At 36.6% G+C, this 17,138-nt stretch overlaps 1 protein-coding gene across 11 annotated transcripts in view; it reads left to right on the forward strand.

Annotated features, from left to right (window-relative positions):
- NUMB (NUMB endocytic adaptor protein) overlaps positions 1 to 17,138 on the forward strand; it is a 260,763-nt gene that overhangs the window by 224,787 nt on the left and 18,838 nt on the right. For all 11 annotated transcript variants that reach the window (XM_037832342.1, XM_037832343.1, XM_037832344.1 and 8 more), the window contains one exon: positions 15,889 to 15,963. In XM_037832342.1, the coding sequence (XP_037688270.1) occupies positions 15,889 to 15,963 (75 nt within the window). The remainder of the gene's footprint in view (positions 1 to 15,888; positions 15,964 to 17,138) is intronic.

Genomic DNA, 17,138 nt, shown 5'->3' on the forward strand with positions numbered 1-17,138 from the left:
AAGAAGCATTTCTATCATTTTTTTAAAAAAGTAAGTAGAGAATTATTTGCCCTGGTTACAAACATATGAAACATGGCTAGGAGAACTGCCTCTTTTTTGTCCCAAGTCCCTTCCTGGACCTGTCCACCCCATAGCTTCTCTGTTCTCTCTAGCACCAAATGATGGGAGCAGTGCCTCAGAGCTTTAGCAGTATGAAGTGGATAAACCTGGGTCTGTGGCAGGACTATGTTATTAGTCCGTTGTAGCCTTAAGAACATTTTAAGAGAAAGAGAAAGAAAATGAGGACCTGGAATAACTTTTTCCTAACTAGCTGCATTAAATTGCTGACTGCCTTAGGAAAGCCAAGAATGTACTCAACTTTTTAGAGGTTATCACATGCAGCTTCATTAGTGAATTTCGCCATGCTAGGAAAATGCTTTATTACCAAGTAATTACATGGCACTTAACATTTGAAAGGGTTTTATAATTTTAATGTATTTGAGGAACCCCATGAGCTAAGTAACCTATCTTCCTGTTTTGTGAGGTAACTGACTAAAAATTGAGATATGAAATGTTCCTGGGCCACATTATTCAGTCGCTTTTTAAAGCCATTTAGTTGTATTCATATAGAGCTTTATAGCTTATGATGTGCTTTGACCTGCTTTCTAATTTACTACTCATAACAGCTCAGTGAATTAGACAAGATAGTTTATGAAATTGCAATTTGCAGATGAATAAACTGAAACTCAAAACAAGCACTTGGCTGTAAATGAGAGAACCTACACTGAAACCAAGATTTTCTGAAATTTTGTGCAAAGTTTTTTTATCCACTCCATGTAGCTGTTCTCTCATTCACAAGGATTGGCCTCTGCTTTCCTTAATTGTAAAGAACAGGGGAAGTGTTTAATGCGGAGGACGCTAGACACTTCAAGGGCCCAAAGGCTGCTCACGAACATGTGTTGTATGGCTTGCACAGAGTTTACGACTTTTAATTATTTGCCTATATTTTTAAAAGTGGGAGCTTTCATATAAAAATTAGGATAGTTCTCTTGAGAATTAGAAAATCTGGCAAATGGCTTTCTACGTGGCAGCAGTGGCTTAAGCTGAGTTGCGTATTCACCTTACACTCAGGTTGCCTCACTTATTTTGTCACCTGCCCTAACCCTGTAGGCATTTCTGATTGTGACCTCCTCTGTCTCTGGGCTGTTATGTCACTGATTTTTTTTTTTCCCCCTTTGAGATAACCATTTGTCACTTCATAAATATCACCCAAAGTATTTCAACATTGTTCTACTAGATTCTTTAATGTACTGCTGAATATATTTTTTTCAAGTTCTTTTGCTTTTACAGTTGTTATTGTATGACACCATTAGAAATTGTTAAGTTTCAAACAGTACATGTTTGGAAAGTAATGTGTGGTTGTGTTGTTTTCACCTAATTCTCAAGAGTTAAAACATTTCACGATACTTATGATTCCAATCTTGAATCAGTGTATTCACATCTACATTCTATGTTAGAGTTCCCAAATTTCTCCTTATGACAAATAGTACTTAGTGAATCTTTTTCTTTAAAGTGGGAAAATACTTGTCTCTTCCCTTTTCTTCCTTCTTGCTTTTTGAATTCCCATGCCCATTTACCGTCTTGTGTATTTTATTAGATGCGTCTTTCAGGATTTGATTTATTTCTCCTTTTGAAGTATGTTATAAAAAATTCCTGAACAAAAAATATAGTCCTGAGAGTAATCACACAATTTCTGTTCACTCTTAGTATCATTATATTTCCATGATCAGTGGATGTTAAATGCCTTGGTCACTGACCTCTTCTAGATTAAAAAAAAAAAAATCAGAATTATCTTTTTCTATTTGTATTCATGAAAGCCCAGTGGTTCCCAAACCTCTGGCTTAGAAAAATATTTAGATGATTTTATTAACATTGCTTTAGAGACTTCTAGAAAAAATTATTTTGACTCCATCTGCGGCTGACAAAAAACTTTATGCAAAAAGCATGGATAGATTAGTGGTGGTAGTCTTTTGTCTCTACCAAGCTGGAGAATATATCGTATAATAAGATTTAAATTATGTACTAGTTCCCTGGTCAGAGGATTAGCAATTGAACTTTCTTGTTTGAACAGGTACTATATATCATAAACCATCAAATGAGAAATTATTAATTTATTTAGCAAATCACAGTGTCTAGAACATGTTAGAGTCTATACTTAGCTTTTGAGATAGAAGGATCAACAAGACAGTCTACATTTTCTTAGCCCATTGTCACAGCCCAAGGGGGCCTTTGCTGCTGAGAGGCCAAAGAAGACTCTAGTTATGTTCTGAGGCATGAAGTTTTATTCAGGGCTTACTTACAAGGAAATGGAAGTCAGCTGCTCTGAATGGCAGTAAGTTCAGAGCTTGGTTTGTAGATACTCCGCAAAAGCAGGGGGTGCCAGAGAGTGGTTTTTAAGGGTTAGGACAAAGACATTCCAATGGGTATGAGAGCATAAGCAAGCCTGGGCAGGAGAGGGGGATGGGGTTGTGGTCTTGTGACATAGGGAGGGATCAGGGAAGGGGGAAGGATTATAGGTTATTGTGTAGATAATAGTATCTCAGGGAGTTTCAGGGAGGAGGTAAGCTATAGATTACATTTAGGCCTGATCCTGCAAGGAGAGTAGGTCAAACCTTAACCAACCTAGGTCATGCAAGCTGCTGTGTGCAGTCTTCAAGGCCTTGGGGAAGGCCCTGGGCCCGGGGTTCCTACACCCATTTACTGTCATTTCTAGATGCCTCCTTTTTTCCTATAATCTCCAGTATTTCTTACTGTTTTCTCTCTTTCAGCTGATGACCTTTCTTCCTACTTTACTGAGAAAATAGAATCAGTCAAAAGAAAACTTTCACATGTGCCAACCACCACATCTATCCACCTACCTGCATATACTGTTTTCCCTCCTATTCAAGGAAAGAACTATCTGTGCTCCCTGCAGAGGCCAACACCTCCGCTAAATTTCTTGTTATTTCAGCTCTTATTCCAGCAATGCTATTTCCTCTCTCCTCCTTAAACAGGTTTTCTTTCTTTAGAGGATCATTCTGTTAGCATTAAAAAAAAAGTCTTTAAGAAAAAAGTTTCTTCTTGGTATCTCCAGTTCCTGCCCTGTCTTCCTCTATTGAACCCATTCAATCTGACCTTCACCCCCACTGCTCCACCAAACTTCCTCTTACCAAAACTTTTTTTATATTACTATGTTGATGATTCTGTCAGCTTACTTCACCTGTCAGCAGCAATTCAACACACTGATCCCACTCTCCCTCCCCCTTGAAACATTCTGTTCACTTGGAATCGTACTCTCCTGGTTTTCCCCTTCTATCACTGCCCACTCCTCTGTCTGTGAACTCTTCTCTGCTGTACCTCTCCATGGTCTTTAAATTCCATCTGTATGCTGATGACTTTAAAATTTATACCTCCAGACATTTCCTCTGAACTCTACAATGGAATTTCCGACTTAGAGGAAGTATAACATGGTGGTCAAGGGCACAGATTCTGGAGATTGCTTGCATTTAATCCTGGCTCATCCACTTGCTAGCTTTTTGACTTTGAGAAAAAATTCTTAACTATTCTGTGCCTCAGTTTCCTCATCTACAGAAAAAGGATAATATTAATATCTACCTCATCGATTGTTTTGAGAATTGCATGAGTAAGTGTAAGCAAAGTATACAAAAGAGCCTGCTGTGGTAGATAAGTGTTAGGTATTATCACCATCATTAACATACCCATTTTGATGTCTAATAGGAATCTCACACTTTAACATGTCCCAAACCAAATTACTGATTTCTGTCCCCAAACAGCTCTCTCCTAGTCTTCTCCATCTCAGTATACTGCAACTCTATCTGTCCCTATGCTCTGACCAAAAATCTTGAAGACTATAACTCCTCTCTTTCTTTTATAATATCCTACATCCATTTCATCAGCAGTTCCTGTCTGCTCCAGCCTTTAAGAATCTAATCAATTCTCACCACCTTCACCACAACTTCCCTGGTCTGAGCCAGCATCTTTTCTCACCTGAATCATTGCAATAGCATCCTACTTCTTGCTTCCACTGTTGTCCCCTTCTCTTAAGTTATCAGCCTGAGTTCATGGATAGAAACAGTTAATATTGTTAAAATGTCACTATAATACAAGGCATTATACAAATTCAATGGAATCCCTATCGAAATTCTAGCAGCCTTCTTTGCAGAAGTGCAAAAACTGATCCTCAAATTTATATGGAACAGAAAGGGACCAAAAGAATTTTGAAAAAGAACAGAGTTGGAGGATTCATACCTCCATGTTTCAAATTGTCCTACAAATTGAGCAAAGCATATAGATAGACAAATAGATCAATGGAACAGAATTAAAAGCCCAGAAATAGACTATGCATCTATGGCCAGTTGATTTTCAACAAGGGTGCTAAGCACATGCAGTGGGGAAAGAATAGTCTCTTCAACATATTGCGCTGGGAAAACTGGATATACACATGTAAAAGAATAAAGTTGGACCCCTACCTCATACCATATGCAAAATCAACCCAAAGTAGATCAAGGACCTAAAAGAAGAGTTGAAACTGTGAAACTCTTAGAAGGTAACATAGGAGCAAATCTTCATGACCTGGAATGCAGCAAGTACAAGTAACAACAACAATAAAAAACAATAAATTTGATTTCATCAAAATTTAAAACTTGTATGCATCAAAAGAAATTATCAAGAAAGTGAAAAGATAACCTATTACAGAAAGGGAGAAAATTGTAGCAAACCATATATCAAATATCCAGAACACATGAAGAACTTTTACAATGCAGCAATAAAAAACAACCAGTTTAACATGGCAAAGTCCTGAACAGACATTTCTCCAAAGAAGGTACACAAATGACCAATAAGCATATGAAAAGATGATCAACATCAGTAGCAAATAAAAATGCAAATAAAAACCACAATGAGATACCATTCATACCCACAAGGATGCCTATTATTTAAAAAAAAAAAACAAAAAACAGAAAATAACAATTGTTGGAGAGGGTACAGAGAAATTGGAACTCTAATGCATTGTTAGCGGGAATGTAAAATGATGCAGCCACTGTGGAAAGCAACATGCGATTCCTCAAAAAGTTAAATATAGAATTGCCATATGACCTGGCAATTACACTTCAAGGTTTATAGCCAAAGAAAGTGAAAGCAGGGAGGGTTTCAGATACTTGTACACCAATGTTTATAGCAGCATTATTCACAATAGCCAAAAGGTAGAAAAACCCAAGTATCCATCAGCGAATGAATGAATAAACAAAATGTGGTACATGAATGCAATGGAATATTATTCGGCCATAAGAAAGAATGAAGTTATGAGACATGATGAAACATGGAAGAATGTTGAAAACATGTTCAATGAAATAAGCAGGGCTCATAAAGACAGATACTGTATAATATCACTTAATAAGAGATGACGAGAAGTAGCAAATTCACAGAGATAGAAAGCAGGAATCTCTCCTGTGCTGTTTGATTTGTGGCATACTGCCATCCTTATTTTTTACTGAATGCCTTTAAGGGCCCTTCTCACTTAAGAAAGTGCAGGAAATATTGCATCTGAGCATCCCAGATTAAAAGTCACTGAAGCAGCCCTTAAATTCAGTCTCAAATTCAGCAGAAAATTATATTTCTTTTCCTTCACTTATTTGTCCTCTGAGGAATACTCACTCTTGTCTTGGAATTATAAGACAAAATTTGTTCATTACACCATTCTGCTTAGAAATTCAGATTTTCAGCAGATCTTAAACTGAGATGTAGGAGGGGATTATTTTGCCCATGCCCTATTTTACAGATGAAAAATGAAGCCAAGGCTCCTGTGAAAGCAAGGAAGTTCTCTTGTTCATTTATTACAAGGCACACTGTATCATGGTTTCCTGGTTAATACATCATTATTACTCTGTAATGACTGGGTTATCTCTGTGTGTAGATGTGACAGACTGATCAGCGATTCTTTACACACTGGGTACCTTGGAAGAACTCTTTGGTTTGTAGCTGAAAGAACTTTGCACAGTACAATTATCAATCACTGTTGCTCGGAAGAAGTGACTTGCTCTGCCCCTCCCTGCTCAAATTGATCTGTTTGCTGCTGTTGCTTACTATTTCATAGCTACAGCAAATTATGCTTCCATGTGTCTTTATAGCATTTCTTCACTTCAATTTACATTAGAACATCTGCTTAACCTTTTTACTCTTATCTATCCTATATGCCCAGCAGAGCTGTCATATCTCCAAAGATCACTTTTAGTTATGCTGATTAATTGCATGCTATTATCTTGTTGGTGATACTGGAAATCGTAGGAATTTAGAGTTTGACAGCACCTAAGATCTCTATTGCAGTTTAAAGTAATAGGATATAAGTACATTTGTCAAAAAAAGAAAAAGAATTCAGAGACCATTCCAAACAGATCTAATGTTTCAATATAATGAAGTATCTTTTCAAAAAGATTTAATTAATAAAGTCACTTTCCAAGGATTATGATGATTTATAGCAGAGGTCAGCAAACCACATCTGGCCCCCACCTGTTTTTGTAAATAAAGTTTTATTGAAACAAAGCCACACCCATTTGCTTCTGTGGTTGCCTTTGTGCTACAATAGCAGAGTTGAATAGTTGCAGCAGAGACCGTCTGGTCCGCAAAACCTCAAATATTTGATATGTGGCCCTTTAAAGAAAAAGTTTGCCAATTCCTGATTTTAACAGTTTGAAAACTCATTGCTGCAGTTAGAAATCTCAAATACTCTCCTGGGATGATACCACGTAACACCATTAAGTAAAAGGAAGGAGCACCTGTAAGAATCTTTTGGCCTACCAAGAACATCACCAACTTGCCCATTCTTCATCCTTTTTCAGTTTATAAAAAAAGTGATTTCTACTAAAATAACCATATCCTGGAGACAGACAGATATTCCTTTATTGTAATTGCTTATTTCAATTGTCTTTTAACATGGGTAGCTTTTATATTTTAGGAGAAAGTGATCTTGCAGTGTATTGAGCTTAAGTTAGTATTTCTGTGTGTCATTTTTGCAACCATTTATGTTCCTTCATCGTTTTTTTTTTAATGTTAAGATTACCTATGCATTTCTCTCATTTGCTGTACAGGTTTCCTGATTTAGTCATTTGTAATAAATCCACCACCTGCTATCATTTTTCCTATTTAATTGGTCTATTATAAAAGGTATTTAATGCAGACGTTAACTTTTAAATTCTAAGGTGGACATTTAGAGAGTATAGTGGTAAATTGAAAGTTATAACATACTTGGATTTGTCATTTTTCACACATAGGTTAGCTTGAACCTTCTGCTAAGATATTTCACCAGTTTAAATTCCAAATCACTGAAGTTCTGTCTGTATTAGACCCCAGATTTCTTTGTAGAATAAGCACTTTTCTCTTTATTGTGAAAATGTTTTTCATGATATTGGCGCTAGTGTGAATTTTACCTATAACCTTGAAAATATTATTAAAATAGAAATATTAGAAAAGTGGTGATGAAATAAAGCTTAATAATTCTCATCCACATTTCCACTACCACATTTTTATTAGTGCCTGAAGTATTATGTAGGTTTTTCTTTTAAAGGGAGGTATGCCACTAAGATGTATGTAACTACTATATTTCAAACTTACTCTGGGTTTTTTCTTCAGTTCTTTAGTTAACTAACTTTGATCAGGTTTCCTAGGGTATTGGCTTAAATAGATGGTTTTAGGGAAAATAGAAACTTTCGTTTTCTCTCTGACTTTTATCATTCTTTGTAAAAAAGTACTCAAGAATCTTAGTTTATATTATTAGAATGAAAGACTGTAAATTTTATACATACTAAAGAAACATTGCTACTATAAAATTTGTGACAAAATCTGGGTTTAATTTTTCAGCCACAGATATTATTGAGCATTAAGATCTTAAAACCTGACTGAAATAACTGTAATGTGGCAAACTAGAGTGACATACAAGTATGGGCACCCAAATGTATGAACAGATGCAAGAATTCATATTATCTGTTTTCTTCCCTATATAGAGAGATCAGAGGGCATGAAATATGACAAATAGAATGCCTCACTGATACATTATTATCAACACCATGAAATAGGGATGTTCCAGAAGCCGCCACGCAGACATAGAAACCACATCTCCTTGCTCGTAGTGTTTTACATCTATACAGAAACCTTCTTGAGAGCCTTGAGTGGATTTTTTTGTCATCATAAAGGGATTATTAAGCTTTCCTTTTTACTCTCTGCCTAGCTTTTTTTTAATCTCTTGATGGCATTTATACCAATAATATGCAAGGCTGCTATCAGTCAGGGCAGCATGATGGGAGTTTCCCTAGCAGGTTGCAAACTGATGAGACAAATTAAAATAAACATGATATACCTGTAGGAAAAATAAATAAATAAATAAAAACTTACCATAAAGGCATACCTCAAAAAGCACAGATCTTTCCATAACCATGTAACTAGGCCAAGAAAATGTTATATTGTTTCCGTAAATATTATAAGGAGACTAGTGGGGTACAATCTCATTCTAAAATGACCTCTTATTTTCCCCACCTTCACACTTCCAACTTTGAAGCAGTCCTATCTGTTGTCTCCCTCCCTACATCCAGATGCTGAGCACTACAGGCTACAATTACACAACTGAGCAGGTAGATAATACTGCAAATTAAAAAATTTCTTACATGGAATTTTCAATGCTATTTAGCAGTTCTCCATGTCACTGGTCAGCTCTCTCTCTTCCCCTATTTCTTACAGCAAGTATTTAGTAAATTTATCCTTTCAACAAATATTTCTTGAATTCCTGCTCTGTGCCAGGCATTGTTCCAAGCTCTCGGGATACAGCAGTTAACAATATAGTTGGGAAAAAACCCTACCCTCTGGAGTTAACCTTCCAGTGAAATAATAAATGCTACATAAGTGCTGGTTAAATATGTTAGCATTGTTGATGGGATGGCTGTATGTACCAGTTTGTTGGAACAGCCCCTGTCTAACATCTGAACCTGAGTGAGTGGAAATATTAATTCACTTTCAAAGTTTGGGGTAAATTGTTTGGCTACACTAGTTCTAAGCCTTTTACATATATTAATTCATTTAATCCTCATAATAATCCAAAGGTTTTATATGAGATTATTAACATCATTATAATGATGTGGAAACTAAAGCATAGAAAAGTTAAGGAACTTGCCTTCATCATACTTTGTAAGTAGCAGAACCAGAATTCAAACCCTGATTCCACAGTTTGTGCCCTTAGTCATTATATCCTACTGCTCTGAGATTGCTATTCTAAATCTTTACTATTTTACTCTACCTGTTTACTTTCCTCTCACCAGCAAGTAATGCAAGCAATCTCATCTTCACAGAGAAATTTGTGTTTCTTTGCAGTGAACTTCCTCAACTTGCCACTCCCTTCACTACAAATCTTTCTTTTTACTTGCCCTCACTTCTGCCTCTCCATTTCAGAGGAAGAAACATCCCTTCTCCTGTCTAAAACTTGTATTCTTGCCCTATCCCACTCTGACTATGGGAGGACTTCATTCTGTAAATTATTCTTCTCTTTTCCTTGTGCCTTCAGTCTCCATCTTTCCACTAGCTTTTCCCATTCAGCATAGAAATGTGGTATGTTGTTAAAAGGGTATATTACGCTTTCAAGAAGCTTTACTATTGAGGGAGGTGCTTTTTTTTAAGCTTATTAATAAGTAATGATAATAAATGACTACTAATTATTTATAATCCTCTTTAAATTTTAGATAGTTTGTATAGTCTGTAAGCCTTTTAACAACCTTTCACATATTTTACAGATGAAGAAATGGAGACTCCCAGAGGGTTGAGTAAATTGCTTAGGGCCATATACCATACAGCTTATGAATGGTGACACTGAATTCAGACACAAACTTGTCTTACTCCAAAGCTCTTTCTGTTTCTAATATATCATGCTAGTTTATCACAATTTTTTAAGACCTCTCAATCCTCTTCATATAACTCTTCTTTTATTGCAAGGCTTTTTTTTTTTCAAATTGAGGTGAAATTCACATAACATAAAATTAACCGTTTTAAAGAGAACAATTTTTTGGTATCTAATATATTCACAATGTTGTGTGACCACTACCTGTATACAGTTCCAAGACATTTTCATCACCCCAAAAGGAAACCCCGTACTCAGCAAGCACGTGCTTCTCCATCTCCCTTCTCTGCAGCCCCTGGCAACCACCAGTCATAAAACTATGGATTTGTCAATTCTGGATATTTCATATAAATGGTGACCTTTGTGTCTGGCTGCTTTCACATAGTGTAGCATAATGTTCATCCACTTTGTATATAGCAAAGCTTTTTTTTTAATTTTTTTTTTATAATTTTTATTGAGATTGTTCACATACCATACAACTCTCCAAAGGTCCAAAGTGTACAATCGTTTCATCATACAGCTGTGCATCCATCACCACAATTGATTTTTTTTTCAATTTTTAGAACATTTTCATTACTCCAGAAAAGAAATAAAGACAAAAAAAAAAACAAACTCCAATCCTCCCATACCCATAACCACCCCCTCCATTATCGATTCATAGTTTTAGTATAGTACATTTGCTACTATTGATGAAAGAATGTTAAAATACTTCTAACTGTAGTATATAGTTTGCAGTAGGTATATATTTTTTCCTATATGCCCCTCTATTATTAACTTCTAGTTATAGTGACATACATTTGTTCTAGTTCATGAGAGGGATTTCTAATATTTGTACAGTTAATCACAGACACTGTCCACCACAAGATTCACTGTTTTATACATTCCTATCTTTTAACCTCCAGTTTCCTTCTGGTGACATACAAGACTCTGAGCTTCCCCTTGCCACCACATTCACACACCATTCAGCACTGTTAGTTATTCTCACAATGTGCTACCATCACTTCTGTCCATTTCCAGACGTTTAAGTTCACCCTAGTCGAACATTCTGCTCACAATAAGCAACTGCTTCCCATTCTTTAGCCTCGTTCTATTTCCTGGTAACTTATATTTCATGTCTGTGAGTTTACATATTTTAATTAGTTCATATCAGTTAGCCCCTGCAATGTTAGTCCTTATGTGTCTGTCTTATTTCACTCAATATAGTGCCCTCAAGGTTTCTTCATCAACCCATTTTTTTTTAAGACAGTTTTGTTCATACACCATACATTCCATCCTAAGTAAGCAATTGTTGGTTCCCTGTACAGTCACGTATTTATGTATTCAGCACCATCACCACTATCTATATAAGGACATCTCCATTTCTTCCACAAAGAAGGAGGAAGAGTCAAAGAAGGTAGAGGACAAAAGAAAAAGAAGAAAGAGAGAGAAAAACAAACATGACAGCTAGAAAGCAACAAAAAGAAAGATAGCATTAAACTAAAGTAGAATAAAGAGTCAGACAACATCACCAATGCCAGGAGTCCCATACCCTTCCCCTATGTCCCCCCCTCCCCCATATGCATTTAGCTTTGGTATATTACCATTGTTATATTAAAGGAAGCATAACACAATGTTTCTGTTAATTATAGTCTCTAGTTTACATTGATTGTATTTTCCCCCAATACCACCCTATTTTTAACACCTTGCAATGTTGGCATTCATTTGTTCTACCTCATGTAAAAACATATTTGTACCTTTTATTAAAATCGTTGAGCACCCTAGGTTTCACTGAGTTATACAGTCCCAGTCTTTATCTTTCGTCTTTCGTTCTGGTGTCCCACATGCTCCTAACCTCCCTGTTTCAACCATACTCACAATTATCTTTGTTCAATGTACTTACATTGCTGTGCTACTCTCCCAAAATTGTTCTCCAAACCTCTCACTGCTGTCTTTTCCTTTTCTCTCTGCAGTGCTTCCTTTGGTGTTTCCTGTGGAGCAGGTATCCTGTTCACAAACTCTGTCATTGTCTGTCAGAGAATATTTTAAGCTCTCCCTCATATTTGAAGGACAGTTTTGCTGGATATAGGATTCTTGGTTGGTGGTTTCCTCTTTCAGTATCTTCAATATACCACCCCCCTTCCTCCATGGTTTCTACTGAGAAATCTGCACATAGTCTTATCAAGCTTCCTTTGTATGTGATGGATTGCTTTTCTCTTGCTGCTTTCAGGATTCTCTCTATCTTTAACGTTTGGTAATATGATTATTAAGTGTCTTGGTGTAGGCCTATTCAGATCTATTCTGTTTGGGGTACGCTGTGCTTCTTGGATCTGTAATTTTATGTCTTTCATAAAAGATGGGAAATTTTCATTGATTATTTTCTCTATTATTGCTTCTGCCTCTTTTCCCTTCTCTTCTCCTTCTGGGACACCAGTGACACATACATTCCTGCATTTTGTTTTGTCCTTAAGTTCCCGGAGATGTTGCTTTTATTTTTCCTTTCTTTCTCTATGTTTTGTTTTGTGTGTAGGCTTTCAATTGCCTTGTTCTGCAGTTCCTGAGTGTTTTCTTCTACCTCTTGAGATCTACTGTTGTATGTTTCCATTATGTCTTTCATCTCTTGTGTTGTGCCTTTCATTTTCATAGATTCTGCCAGTTATTTTTTCGAACTTCCGATTTCTTCCTTATGTATGCCCAGTGTTTTCATTATACGCTTCATCTCTTTTGCCATATCTTCCCTAAGCTTTTTGAATTGATTTAGTATTAGTTGTTTAAATTCCTGTATCTCAGTTAAAGTATAAGTTTGTTCCTTTGACTGGGCCATACGTCGTTATTCTTAGTGTAGGTTGTAATTTTCTGTTGTCTAGGCATCTGATTTCCTTGGTTATCCCAAACAGGTTTTCCCAGACCAAAATTGGCTCAGGTCTCAGCAGGAGGCAACAGTATCACACCTCTCTGAGGGTTTTTCTTAGAAGATTGGTGCACCCTGTGAGGCTTTTCGGCCCAGCAGGTGGCGCCTGTCAGCCTGTAGCTCCAGACTGGTGTAAGGAGGTGTGGCCTGTGGCTGTTTTCCCCCAGGCTCTGGGGTCTGGTTCTGAATAGAAGGGGAGAGTAGAGCTTGGAACCACCTTCTTCTTCTTAGGGAAAATACACCCCGTAGGGAGAGGACATTTACATTTGAATAGACTCTCTGCCTGTGCTGTCTCCACCCTTGTCCGGTCAGAGTGCTGGGAACTGAAAATGGTGGAGGTTTTCTCCACTGAGCCAAAAAAAGGGACAGAAAGCCCCCTTCAGGGCCAGTCTGCAGCCACCCTCTGGCTCTCCAAGGTCAGTCATTACCAGAAGCCTCTCTCTGCCTGTTGAGGATTCGTATCTTGTTGAGCAGTCCACATTTTGCTAATTAAAACCCCAGTTGGAGCTCACCTGAGCTATATTCGCTTGCTGAGAGAGTGCTGCTCTCTAGTACCATGAGGCTTTGCAGTTTGGGCCTTGGGGGGAGGGGACTCCTGGGTCAGGTCCTCAGTTTTTTCACTTACAGATTTTATGCTGTGATCTCAGGCATTCCTCCATTTCAGGTTGGTGTATGATGAGTGGGCAGTCAGGTTTGTCCCCCCGCAGTTATTCCAGATTATTTACTAGTTGTTCCTGGTTGTTTATTAGTTGTTTCCGGGAGACAAACTAGCTTCCAGTCCTCTCTGTGCTACCATCTTCCATCTCCAAGCAAAGCTTTTTAAAAAGAGTACTTAACTCTTCAATACATTCAAGCATGACTTCCAACTCTGGCACTCTTCCATGGTTTATTCATTGCTAAAGCCAATGGACACTTCACACATCTTTCCTTACTTGATCACTCTGCAACATTTGATGTTTTGAACCACTCATTACTTCTTAAAACATTTCTTCCTTAGTTTCAGTGACTCTGCTCTCTCCTGATTCCCCTGTCACTCTGGGTATTCCTTTGATATTTCAAGGCCTTACTCATCTTCTCCCAATTTTTTAATTATTGGTGTTTTACAATGTCCATGGCCTTGTTATTCTGTTTACTTTCATGATTGATGCCTCTCAAATCTAAAATTCCATCTTACAATTTTCTCCCGAGCTTCAGACCTATGTATTGAATTGCCTGTTAGATGTTTCCACTGGGATATTACATAGACATCTCATAGTTGCTTTTGTACCTCCTCTGTTCCCTATCTTACTTGGTGGTACCTTCTTCAGCCAGTTACCTCTCCAGCCAGGAACTGGAGAGGAATCCTCAACAACTCCTTCCTTTCATTTGTCATTTAAAATCTTCTCATCTCCATCCTTATCTCAGCCAAGAAGCTTACAGACCTCATTTGGAATCTTGTTATGGTCCTCCTTTCTCCTGTCAGCTCTTTCCAATTCCTCTACACTGCTGCCAAAGTGATATTTTTAAAATGCAAATCTGTTTAATTATGTTTAAATTCCTACAGTAACTCTTAGTTGCCTACAGAATTAAGACTGAATTCCTTAGCAAACATACAATGTCCACCATGACCAGGCCATTCCTACCCTTTATCTCCCGCTGCTCCTTGCACACCCATCCTACTTTCAAGCCATACTGAGATATTTATTGGGTCCCAGACTTGCCATGTTCTTTGCCTCTATGTTCTGTACTGCTGTTTCTTCTGCCTGGTATGTCCACTACCACTATCATTTCCCTATGACTCCCTGGTCCCGCCTAGTACATGTAGAAAAAGTATTTCAGGGCCTTGTTTGATCTTCTCCGATTAATAACCTCCCCTATTCCACAGATAGATTTGACCATGCTTCCTTTCTGACATCACTGTACCTTGTTTTCAGCTCCACTATAGCACTTATTACTATATTATTATTTATTTATCTGAGTGTCACCTTTCAATAGACTGTAGGCTCTTCGAGCATTTCTACTGCCTGGCATATTATAGACACACATCATATGTGTGGTGGCAGTAGAGATGATGGACCCTGGATCAGAACAGTTCATTTAAAATAAGGCCATGCTTTGCATTTTGAGGATTGCTGGGCTTGGAAACATAATAATGGTAAACCTTTGTTATTCTCCCTTTTCCCCTCTAAAGGCTACTGCTCCAACCTTTAATGCCAGATTCTTTTTGATCTATTCTTATAATATTCTGATCTCTTTTCTCAGCCTTTGTTTTCCTTTTATTTTCTTGTGCTTGTATTCTTGAAGCAGTTAAGAAGAAAAGAAGCCATTAAATTACTATTACAAACTCCCACTGTCCCTTTTCATTCATGCCAAAAGATGTCTTTTCTTATCCAGTAAAAAGAAAATTCGTGTTACAGTAAAGATATTTTTCAACAGTTTTTTAATACTCGTAGTTCTTCCCAATTGTCTCTATGTAATTAATGTGAAATTAAAGCTAAACCAGCTCAGTTCTTGTTAATACTGAGAGAAGAAAGTTAATACTGAGAGAAGAAATAGTGGTGTTTAATGATTGTTGATAGAATAATGAAGACCTCTTGAGTTTTTAGCATGAAAATTTCAGGTCCAGGGGATACTGAAATGGTCAACATCTCAATTTAGATTTATGTATTATTTCCCACTCTAAATACAGTTGTAGAAGCTACTTGTGGTGTAACTCCTTATGTATTTAATATATATATATATCTGACTCTTGGTTTTCTTGGTGATTTTTTAAATGGGTGAAGAATCTAGTTATGAATTCTTTGCCCTTTCAGAATGTGATATCTTGGTTATGATTCCATCTGTCCCTTCCCCTTTACTTAATTTTATCTTATTGTTTTGCATTGTTTTCTAAAATAATCGCTTTGGCTTGTTTTTTCCTGAATGTTTCTGCAGTTTGATTTGAGTATCTGGCTTTGAGCACCCCTCCTGAACTTGGACTCCATCTGTACTTGTGACTTTTGGAAGGCAGAAGTCAGTGTTTTCTATGGAAGATGATTTTCTTTTTAATGTTATATATGTGTGTCTTTCTCTCCCACCCCTCCCTCTTCCTTTTCCTGATTTTTCTTAAAAGACTGGAAAGAAAGCAGTTAAAGCAGTACTGTGGGTATCAGCAGACGGACTCAGAGTTGTGGATGAAAAAACGAAGGTAAGATTTTTATAAGCTAATGTTTTTGTTTTTTGTTTTCTGTTTTTATTTTTATCCCTGGTGATCAAATACCATGCCATTAAGCTCTTGTAGTCATTCTACATCCTTCCACGTTGTACAAAGTTCAGTCTTTTGAGAGACTATTTAACATTCAGGAAACCAATTTAGTTACTCGTTAACCTTATGAAAAACAGAAGAGATTTTTCTTGACAGTTTTACGTGACTCAGCATGTTTAATGTAGTAAGCATTAGCTTTTAATATTAAGATCTGAGTTCTATTTTTCTCTTTACATATTAAAAAAATTACCCCCACAAATTTTATGTTAAAGAATATAGACCACATCTGAAATTTCTTCTTGTTCTTTAACAAAACTCTGTATTTTAGAAAGTGATATTTGAACTGATTAATATGATATTTAACTAAAAAGTCAATTTAAGTCAAATCTTAAGGACTAGTAAATGGCTTCTTTGGTTATCATTTATTTAGAATCCATACAATATCTCAAATCACAGGCAACATTTTGCATTTGAGAGAAAGTGATCCTAAATGCCTAAATAAGGATAAAGACACACGCTCTGCCTTTAGAGAGCGTAAGTTGTTACATAAGTGTGTTTAATCATTGATTAAAATTTCTAGAGAGACCTGAAGTCAGGAAAAATTTTACCAAAAAACAATTTCTCAGAAAATCTCAGATGTCATTGGAAGGGGGAAAAAGTTTGACCAATAAAGAGCAGGTTTTTTTAAAATTCATTTTTTTATTGTGAACTTTAACATATATACATAACAGTGATAACTTTCAAAGTACGATTTATCAAGTAGTTAGAGAGCAAATTTGAAAGAATGTCATGGGTCATAGTTCCACAACTTCAGCTTTTTCCATTATTGTAAAATATAACATACGTACAGAAAGGTGTTAACTTTCGATTACAGCTCAACAAGCAGTTATATAGGTAATTTCAAAAATTGTTATGGGTTATAGTTCCACAGTTTCAGTTCTTTCCTTATTATGCAGTATAGGGTATATACAGAAAGGTGAAGACTTTCAAAGCACAATTCAACAAGTAGCTATAGAATAAATTTCAAAGGATGTTATAGGTTTCAGTTCTACCATGTCATTTACCTCCTTCCAGCTATTCTAACCCCCTCATCTAAAAAAAAAAAAGTCTGTGTGTGT

Source organism: Choloepus didactylus, chromosome 4 (assembly GCF_015220235.1).
Source record: "Choloepus didactylus isolate mChoDid1 chromosome 4, mChoDid1.pri, whole genome shotgun sequence".
NCBI classification, from domain to species: Eukaryota; Metazoa; Chordata; class Mammalia; order Pilosa; family Megalonychidae; genus Choloepus; species Choloepus didactylus.